This window comes from Dendroctonus ponderosae, unplaced genomic scaffold (assembly GCF_020466585.1).
Source record: "Dendroctonus ponderosae isolate FM_Combo_2020 unplaced genomic scaffold, Dpon_F_20191213v2 Dpon_F_20191213_3, whole genome shotgun sequence".
NCBI lineage: Eukaryota > Metazoa > Arthropoda > Insecta > Coleoptera > Curculionidae > Dendroctonus > Dendroctonus ponderosae.
Genome location: NW_026018508.1, coordinates 4,266,314 through 4,277,095, shown reverse-complemented (window position 1 = coordinate 4,277,095; position 10,782 = coordinate 4,266,314). Strand labels below are relative to the sequence as shown.

The 10,782-nt window shown below is 35.7% G+C and overlaps 1 protein-coding gene across 1 annotated transcript in view; it reads left to right on the top strand.

The window, feature by feature from the left end:
- The window catches only part of LOC109540362, an 18,552-nt gene extending 12,814 nt beyond the window's left edge, over positions 1 to 5,738 (top strand). Inside the window, exons 8-12 of the mRNA XM_019908718.2 lie at positions 993 to 1,257; positions 1,314 to 1,482; positions 1,539 to 1,783; positions 1,843 to 1,969; positions 5,341 to 5,738. Of these exons, the coding sequence (XP_019764277.2) occupies positions 993 to 1,257; positions 1,314 to 1,482; positions 1,539 to 1,783; positions 1,843 to 1,969; positions 5,341 to 5,543 (1,009 nt within the window). The 3' untranslated portion in view covers positions 5,544 to 5,738. The remainder of the gene's footprint in view (positions 1 to 992; positions 1,258 to 1,313; positions 1,483 to 1,538; positions 1,784 to 1,842; positions 1,970 to 5,340) is intronic.
- The last annotated feature ends 5,044 nt before the right edge of the window (positions 5,739 to 10,782 follow it).

Sequence of the window (10,782 nt, the reverse complement as noted above, 5' to 3'; positions counted from 1 at the left end):
TTAGATTGAAGTCCACATTGATAACATCTTGTACAATGTATTGATATTTTGGTTCAAAAGAGTTCTTCACGGATCTGTGGTGATTGGAAGGACGTATTTTTTGTATCTTTAACTGCTTTTTTTGCTTCTACAATGAATTTTTAGATACCATGTTTTTAAGCAAAATGTTACTAAATGGCTATAATCTGTCAACGTCGTAAAAGTAAAAAAAACAATTTGCGGTGTATATGCAGCGTTTCAAGTTGCATTCCATGAGCTAATGAAAAATGGGTAGTTGTATTTAAAAAAAATATGATATGATATGATCTTGCCTCGCTTTTCTGAGACACTCTGTATTATATAAGATATTTTTAAAATGTGATTTACGTGTGGGTTAATACAAAAAGCTTTTTTAAAAAAGGTCTTTATTAGAAGCCGGATACAACTGAACTGGTTTTGCTTTGTTTCGAGTTGCAATTGTATCCTAGGTACATGTTCTTATCTTTGCTTAGTGTTCGATTAATTTATGCTTACAATTTAAGTTGCAAGAATGTAACTTGTGCGCACTTTTTCCGTCAACAACTTTTATATGAGAAACTATGTTTTGAAAGTTCAACACTATCGGAAATAATGGATTCTATCACTAAAAAACCAACCTGTATATACGAAAGGTCAAGCCATTCAAATAGACACACGTTAAATATTATTTGCCATTCAGAAAAAAAGAAAGCCCTGTAATCTTGGGTATTTTATGCTTTATCACGTGGCGTGCTCAATAAGCACAGCATAACTTAAAAATTAAACTGACTTTAGAGTGGAAACTGATCCACCCTGTAGGTATATTGATTTAAATTTTCAAAAGTCTAATATTATGTTAATTTGATGAACGAGCTAGATTTTGGGACTTTGTTGGGCACTCGGTCCGAACCTTAATCTGACATGTTTGGAGACCCCTGCGTTATATCAAGAGCAGTGGCATGCTTTAATAAAATTGCTATAATTTATACTTGCAGTCCTTGGTTCACTGGCGCCGCAGTAGCCAATTACATAGAGTACGCAAAATTGGAAGTCGGTTTCGATTCGAAGTTCTCTACCGCGATGAACGTATTCCGGAACGTCAATATGACAATGACACAATGGTTTCAAGGCGATTCATGGCTTTCTGAGATCTACAAAAAAGGTGCCAAGCAACACTTGGGGGACTTGAAAATATCTCTTGCATGGAGGGACCACAAATTCAGCATCGATTCGTTTGAAGCCATTCATGAAAGCCACACGGCAAGTTCAATTGAACATCAGCATCGTTTTCCGTATAGCTCACATTGAATTTATAGGTGCAATTGTCCAATGAGACGTTATTCGACATGGTCCATAAGGTACGCAGGCAATTCCTGATCGACGAATTCAACCGAACTAAATTGGTTCAGCAGAGATCTCAACCCGCGTTGAGTATCCCGGAGATAAGCGGCTATGTAGAATATGATAGGAAGACCCACACCATAGGTGAGAAACCCACTTGGTTTTTTTCATATTTTACATGACTTGATGTTTCACTGTAGTTCTAGGATATTCGGCGATAGAAGTACAGCGCTATAATCAACTTGAATATCCCTCGCTGTACGGATCGCTGGGCGAATGGATAGCGAGTGCTATGGAACAAGTTTTCGATTTTCCAGAATTGAAAAATGCCACTTGCATCTATCCTCATTCGTTTTGGAAGTACAATTTCCTACTATACTCATCCGAGTACGTCAAATGTCTAAAGAGGCAATATGAAGACTACAATAAGATTTTTGGTATTAGTGTAAGAATTGGCATGATAGACCCCAGTCAGTGTTTCAAATAACACTTAATGAATTTTAGGATGCACCGTTGGATATGATTGACTTAGAGACTAATTTACCAGCGATAATTGGATCAGATATTGCCTTTCGGGCTTACCTTAATTTACCTAAGCAGGATTATAAAAAAGTTTATCGTATAGAAGTTGGTAAGTCATAAAAATGAAAAATCTAATAGTTATTTACGTAACCTGTAGGATATGAATATTATTAAGGCACGCATGAGTTGTGTAATCACATAAGTGCGTTAATAATAAAATATCCTACGTGTATGTACAATATTTTATGTAGAAATATAACAATTATTATTTTAATGATTATTTGAGTAAAAATAATCAGTTATAAAATTAAATACAGGACACCGGCAATGAAAATTTGTAATTGTCATAAGAATCATTGTCAAAGTTGTGTTTTAAAATTACTCATTTTATAATGAGTTCAAGCGATGATCCGCTATGTGATATTGAGAACGAAGCTTTTAATGTTGTTTCAGATCTTGTGCCAGGGAAACCACGGAATAAATACGAAGCTTTTTTGATCGGTACCAAAAATGGTTCTTAACTTCAACTTATTTTAAAATGTGCAATTTTAAGACACAACTTTAGTGCGGTAATAAACATCATTATGACATTTGAAATAGTGCCAAATCATAGTCATTTTATAACAGTTGAAAATTTTTATGCGGTATTAGCTCATTATTTAAATATAATTGGGACCTTGTGTATCTTCGGAGTGAGAAAGTTACATGGGTTGACTTGTCTGTATTTATGCTGATTCTATTGTGCTTGAGCCTGGTTTCCAGCTTTACAAGATGCTTCTGCAACATTGCTGTAGCTGTATTTAGGTCCGTATGAGATGATGTGAAGACCTCATCGTCTGCAAATGTTCATTTTTTTATGCTTTTTGCTGTTGGTAAATCTGCTGTGTGCAATAAGTACCGGGTGGGCCCCAGTACCCTTCCTTGAGGGACTCCAGCATTTATCTGCTGGAGCGGGTTATATAAATTACAATAACAATAAATAAATAACATAAGTTCAAGATAAAGTAATTTAAATGGTACGTGCTTTAAAACGATTCAAATGAATTACTATTATACAAAATTAAGTTTGTATAATAAGTTGTAAGCAAAACTTTTATTTTTTTATTAAATTTTAACAAGAGCTTCGTATTTTCGAAACCTTCTTGTGGGTACTTTGGCTCAAAATATTTATGTTTTAAAAGACAGAATATCCTCACGTCTTTTCCTACAGATTGATAAAAAGTTTTTTTATTTCACAATAAAGGCCAAATTCGTTATCAAAAGATAATCAAGAAATTTCACCCAGAGGCTACTCTACTATAGTCTGTACCATAGAGAAGCCGAAATAACGATTTCTTACTCTATGGTTTGTACGCTATAACTTTGGTCGCACGTCATCAACCGTCGGTCGACCGTTGTTGCCATATCCGCCATAAATTCATTCTAGTAGCACACCATCAAGAGTATATGTATTTTATATTCTTCAGGTTTTTGGAGTTACGCTTTTCACATAAAATAATTTTCGAGTTGTGTAAAAGGTTGTAAATATTGATCGATTGGAAATGGGTTTAGTAATATGCTGCTATTTGCTTTAAAGCAACATTAATATTTTCGGAAGAGTAACTGAAATAGTCAAGTCAGTAATTTGAGAGTCCAGCCCTGTTCACTGTTTTAAGAGAGTGAATAAATGTTTTCAAGCCAAGTATACAATGTTCAACACAATCTGTTTGGGTCCTTGAGCAACATCGCGCTTTGTGTCGAAATTACCGCAACCACCGGCCACAAAATACCCCCCGGCGGGATGTTCTGTGCCACCGGCAACCCGGGGATGCGCAAGGGTGCGAACCCAGCGAAGAGACAAAAGGAGGGTGCTGGTGGCGGTCAAAAAAAGTAGTGGTCAATTAGCCATAAGAAAACATTAACAGAAGATTATCGAGAGTAGTTTTATGTGGAGATATCATAAATATACACAGTCCACTTTCAAAGTGTTTTCTTTGGTTCCGAAATCACAGTAAGAAATAATACCGCGGCTTTGCATCGCACACAATCCTTAAACTTGCACAATGTGCACAGTTTCTATGTTATGCAGGAGACCAGCAGTTTTACTTTTATTCTAATAATTAATATAGATTGGACATGCAAGGGATTATTGCAACTTACTTCCGTAGTCATCTAGCCCCTATAAAGTTCTGGTATTTGTAAGGATTTCAGGTTTCCGCGGATAACGATGATTGAGTAAAAGTAAGATAAAATAACAGAATAAAAAATAAAAGATATAACTTCAACTATATTTTATATTGGTAATTGCATTGGCCAAAACAGTAAACATAAGTAAGCTTTTCAAAATACACGTAATATCTATCACTAAATTTTGGTACGGTAGTTCATTTAGCCATGGTAGTCACCGAGCTGGATTTTTGAAGCAAATATTGCATCTGCACCGTCGATAAAACTATCTTCATTTCCAGCATGAAGTATGATAAAACTATAATAAAGTCAACTATGCGAACATTTTCCCATCCACTTAGTAGATTTCACGCTCTTTTTGTTCTCATCGTGTCGCCCAGGTAGCAGACTGTCGTATTTTTTACGTCGATTTTCACACATATATATGATAGCCACAATAACACAGGTAAAATGTTCCCCTGCCGAACTCCTCTTTTGGCGTTTAATTTGTTAGATGATTCATGAAGTCTTATCGATATTGTCGAAGTCCTATAGATATTTTCAAAAAGGTTTATATAACGTTAATCCACTCTAACATTTCTCAGTTATTTTATTATTGCCCAGATTTCTACTGTGTCGAAGGCTTCACGGAAATCGACAAAAGCCATCCATGGGCTTATTTTATATTCTGTAGCTTTCTCGATCATCTGCCTTACTGTCTGTAGATGTTCTGTCGTACTATAATGGCTTCGGAACCCAGCCTGTTCCCTTGGTTGGTAAGCTTCGAATTTTCGCTCTAATCTGTATATAAATGGTTCACCAGAATTATTCTGGTGAACCATTTATATATCTGCGATAGCAAGCTTTTCGGCCAGTAGTTTTCGCGATCAGTATCAGTCGCGTCACCTTTCTTGTAGAAAGCCATAAACCTATTTAATTTAATTAAATAATGAAAACTAATATGTTGATTATAAAACATTGAAATTACTTTTTGGTCAAATTTTCCGAAATTACTGGGGGGGCTATAAAATACACTTCCAAAGTAGCTGGGTGGTGAAAACTTACGGAACATCTGTAGGGCATCAAAGTGTTTGTATGCTTAACTATAATCGGATGAACGGTTCAAAACTTATGACGAAAACACCAGAAAAACATTTGTGTGTTAAACGCCTTGTATCTCCCAAACGATCAGATTTAAAATTTTTTGATATCATCTAGAGACATTAAGCTGTTCTATCTATTGCCAAAGTTGTCAAGATTGAACGTGAATCACACTGAATATGTTCCTTTAAACATAGTAAAATATGAATCTAAGAGTGATATGTTCTGTTCTAGATGTGAGCTTAACCGGCAGCCAGGTATATTGGCTGACGTCCATGGTGTTCCGATGCGGTCCAAACCGATTGAGTCCAAGTTTCTTAACAATGGCACCGTTCTACACGTCCCAAAGATTTAGCAGTGCTTTCCACTGCAATGAAAGCGATAAAATGGTTTCAGATACAAAGTGCATTTTTGCATTTCCCGAAACGTTTCTTTAAAATTATTTCTTATGTTCGTTTAAAATTGGCTATGTTTGTTTCCAGTGTTAATAATTTTATCGAGAGATACAATTTAATTTAAAAAAAAAACTTTTTTAAAATTAGATCTAAAATACTTTTTAAGTAACGCACCACATACATTGTTGTGTATGGTTTTGCGAATTAGTGAAATATATTATATACTATTCAATTGAATTGGTGTGTTTTATATATATATTGTCAATAACTCTACCATACCCGACAGACTTCTAAAACTCTGCAGAAGCAGCCTTGAAACAGATGAAAAAAATATCTAAATGCCCAGTAGAAGACAGACGTAAGAGACATTGTGCAATGTTGAAGATTGGGGGAAATATAATGGAAGAAGCATTGTGCGCTACCTAACAAATGCGTACATACAGAAAACATTCCAGTCACGGGAAAAATGCTGAGTTATTTTACTCTTCTAAAAGGCTATTACACCAATATAGAAAACTATCGCTCAATTAGTTTGTTATGACACATCCATAAACATTTAACGAGCATTATTACCATTAGGCTGACAGGCAAATTCGACATCTACCAATCAAAAATGAGAACAACAACATATCTTTATTCATCGAAAAGGCTATCGACCATTGCGGTCTTTCCGTCCAATGATAGTAGGTGATGATTAACAAAGAACTCAATGATTAACAAAAAATAAAAATAAAATAAAAATTATCACTATACAATAATTTAACAATTTCATAAGGAAAAACTAAGTATTTGGTCATGTCAGGGTCTGTCCATTATTGTAGTGTTCTAGTAGAGAGTCCGTGGGGTGTAAATAACGTGAGTTTCGTGTGGGCCTTGATAAGAACAGTTGCTTCAGTACTGTGCAGGTGTTTCCCTTGTTATTCTATTTTTGTTGAAGTACCTACTATATGTCTGTCCATTATTTTTGGTAGCCGTCTCAGGTTGTACAGCAGTTGCGTTGGTGGGTTATGCAGTGGTATAGTGGTAAGTGTAATGCCCAGATATTTTACTGTGTTTGTAGTTTGAAAGTGTGCCCGTCTATAGTGATGGTAGGTGAGCGGTCTTTAATGTGGTGGTTAAAAAGTATTAGCTGGTTTTTTGTTGCGTTAGGTCTCCGTTTATAGAACCAGCTGATAGTCGCTAGAGCTTAAAGTTGGTTTGTAGCGTCTTGTGTTGTTCTCGCGTGCGTAACTAAAGTTGAAGTAGGGATGCTGATTGTACGGAAGCAAAGTAGTTGGATTCCGGTTTGTTACAGTTGTAGATGTCGTGACAGTAAATATTGTACAATAAAGGGGAAAGAGGTGACCCCTGTGAAAGGCCCTGTTCAGGAGTAAAGGGAAAGGAATGACAGTTCTGGAGGTCTGTACCTTTTTCAGTTAACGAATTGTAGTAGTTGGTCTGTTTATACTATGTGAGTCTCTTGATCGCCAATGAGAACATTAAGAATTGACTCCGGCTACTCCAAGTTGCTTAAATACATACATATATGCAAATGCTACACTGCATGTTAAAATTAGTAAAAACAAAAGAACTGATAAAGTGAAAATAAATAAGGGTTAACGTCAGCAAGATGGTCCCAAAATTATACACTCTTGCAATGGCAAATGTCTTCAAATCGCTCCATAGGCAGTGGCGTAGCGAGGGGTGGGCAAGGGGGGCATCATGCCCCGGGCGCTACTCACAAAGGGGCGCCAAATGGTCCGCAAAACAAAAAAATGCTCGATAATTTTTATTTCTATTATAAATGATTTCTGGAAAATATATTATAATTTTAGTGCTAGTGTAATATAATAAATGTTAATTCGTAATTGAAAAGAAAGAAAATGAATCACTAATAGTCTCAATCAAACTGTAAGCGAGTTTTACTGAAATACGTGCTAAAGATCAAAGCATCGATCAAAAATACAATTTTAGAGAAATTAAATTCCGATAAAATTTCATTAACAAACAGCAGCTTACAATGTACGATAATGCTGCCGTGATGGCATTTCTGCACTTGCGTTTACAAAGCGTGCACGAATCGCATTTTAACGCGATGAAATGAAACTTTGAGCATTTTTAGGACCACGTATGTTTCATTACATGTGTAAGTTTCAAGATGATGTGCACTGTGGACAAGAAGTTAACACTGTTTGGTAAACATCGTGCAGTTGAGCGAAAACCTTCATTTGCAAGTGCGTTTGACAAGGTGCGCACAAATCTGATTCATTCTTGATTTAAATGAAACTCAGAACTTTTAGATCCAAGAGTCTTACGTCTGCATGGAGTGCAAGTTTCATAATTAGATGCGCTCGGTATGAGAATTTACTAATTTTTAGAGAAGAGAGTGCATTGTAGTTTTTCAAACTCCTACTTGCAAAAATAATTGAAATTGGCCTATTAATTTTAAGTTGAATGTATTGAAATTGAAGTTTCACCAGGAAACGATCCTGCAATTGTCCAAGGCATTTTAAGAGTGTCTTTTTTACCGTTGCATAATTTTATTTATAAGTGTTTTTTCTTTTGTTCTTAAATTTGCTTGTCGTTGGAGATTCGTTGCTTTCAACAAACACAACAGTGTCTTGTTTACTGCCGCAATCCTGTGTTTAGCTAACAAACAAGAAATTTGACTCGAAATTCAGCCGTTTAACATAGCATTATTCTACCGAAATTGGTCGCATCAGGAGACTTTAAAGCTCCAAACGATGGTATGGTTTTCGATGATAACCAGAAAGCGAGAGGTCATTCAATTTTCAACATGTTTGCCAGTAGGCAAATAAATTAATCGTGAAGAAGTGGAAAATAAAATGCCTTAGAACGATATTTACAAGCTAATTTTTTTAAGAAGTCTCGGAGTTCAAGCACCCAATTTGTGAAGTATTAAAATGGGCCCCAATTTAACCGACTTTGTATCTCATACGATTTGACATAACAATTCTCACATCTAGAATTCGCTACATCGTGTATATAATGAAATAATTAATATTTTCTCAAAAAAAAACGTTGCTATTTCTCAAACCGATATCTAATTGTATTCTTTCTGTACACCTCAATTTTTGCGAAAACATATGATTGTACTTCAGTGGCGTAGCGACGGGGAGCAAGTGATCCGCAACGCAAAAAATTGCTGTATATTTTTAATTTTTCTTATAATTGACTTTCGGAAACTATATTTTAAATTTAGTGCTAGTGTAATATAATAAATCTTAATTCGTAAATTAAAAGCCACAAAAGGAACAATAATCGTCTACATCAAACTGTATACGAGTTTTTTTAAATACATGCTAAATATGGAGCCTCGATCAAAAACAATTTTCAAATCAAAAAAATCAAAAAATTTTTGAGAAATTAAATTTCGTTGAAATTTCATTAACAAACTGCAACTCACAATGTTACGATAATGCTGCCGTGATGGCAGGTCACACATCTGGCGTTTAACACAGAATAATCGAAAAAAAACAAAGCATTATTTGGAAGTTTTGCAATTTCATCCCTAATAAGAATAATAGATCACCTAGTTTTGAGCAGCGGTTCTCTACAATGTCCGGTCAGTAGGGCTACCCAGGTCGCAGCAATCACGAATGTGACGTTAATATGACGCCATTTATTGCGTATTTTTGATCTTAGGCGAATATCCGACCGCATATTTCGGACGTCCGAAAGGCGAAACATTCGGACGTCTTTTGAACGTCAATTTGACCATCCGTTTAGTTAGTCAGTTATGACGTCGAGTCGAAACGGGCAGCCACAGAACACGTCTAAGTGTCATTCGTGCAAGCAACTTTCTGTATTTTCTTCACTGGGTATTTTGTACAATCATTTAGTGAATATTAGTAGTGAGTTTATTATGTTTCTAGTTTGTAGGTTAACTTGACACAATTATATGTTAGTAACAAGTTTTTTATTCCGTTTATCTTCATTGCATGTATTAAGCCCCCAAATCGGCATTCCTACAATTCACCATTTTTGGGACAAATAAAAACTGTGTATTAGAGCATCTGATCCTATATAAACATTCATCTTGGCCCCTAATTTACGCTTCTGCATTCGTCATTTAGGCATCTTTGTGGCTGGTCATTTAGAGGTCTTAATAACCCGTCACTTAGACGTCACAAAGCTGTGACTTACTTACGTCAGTTGGACGTCTAACGTATTGGTCCATGGACCAAAATAACGCCAAAAAAAATGCCGTCATTTTTCCAACTTATTGCAATTTACGGCTTTGAAATTGTGTTGATCGGAAGAATAATTTATTTTCAACTTCTTATCGGGAACTGAAGAACTCGTGTTAGCTAAAATACTGCGTTGGTGCCGACTAGACAAATCTATAAAATCACATGGTAATTTTTGGTATCTGGCCAAACAGTAGAAAATAGATAAAAACGTATTCAGGGTGATTCAAAATTGGCGTCAAGGGTGATAGAGGCTCCCTTGGGGAGTACGAGAAAAATATTGAAATTTTTTTTTTCGGAAAAACTGTGACTTACTTTGAATTTCATTTCACGAATTTGCGGATATGCGATTAGTTCAGGGAAAATGCTACAGTAACATAGTAGAAGCTGAAAGAACTCACACCAACAAAGGGCGAGGAGAGTGGTTCCAGGAAGATAGTGGACGGCAATCCATTTTCGGGTTCCAGGTACACATGAACAAGTATTGGACATAATCGAATCAGGGCCTTCCAGGGGTATTCAGAGCACAATAACTGACACTTTCCCAAGCACCAAATAAATACCGAAGAAGGGCTACGTTCCTACCACATTTGTACGATACACACAATATTAACCATTTAAATGTTTGGTGTTGTATGGTTGATTTTTAAACACCGATATTCGAGGTTATGAAAACAGGTTGACATTTCGCAAACAAATCTTGTTGAATTTACCGTTTATCCTTGTCTATCTTATTGTCAGTCTGTATAATTCCATGGTTACCGGAGTTTTAAATAATTACGAAGCCACAGGTATTTGCGCAATGTCAATTAGGCAGATTACCTTGAAAAACATTGCTGCCGTGTTTCTGATATAGTTTTTTGCAAATTTCTCAGTTTTTAATAACAATTAATTTACTTAACTAGTTTTTCTGTACTCCTATAACAGCGCTAGACAACACCTCCAGAGGAATGACGCCAATTTTAATCACCCTGTATAGCAGAACGAAATATGGCCAACACGAAAGTGATATTTTAACACCCAAAAAAGTTTTGCTGTTTTAAATGGCTCGATACTATTGCAGCCAGCGTCCTCTAAGGTAATTCAAAATT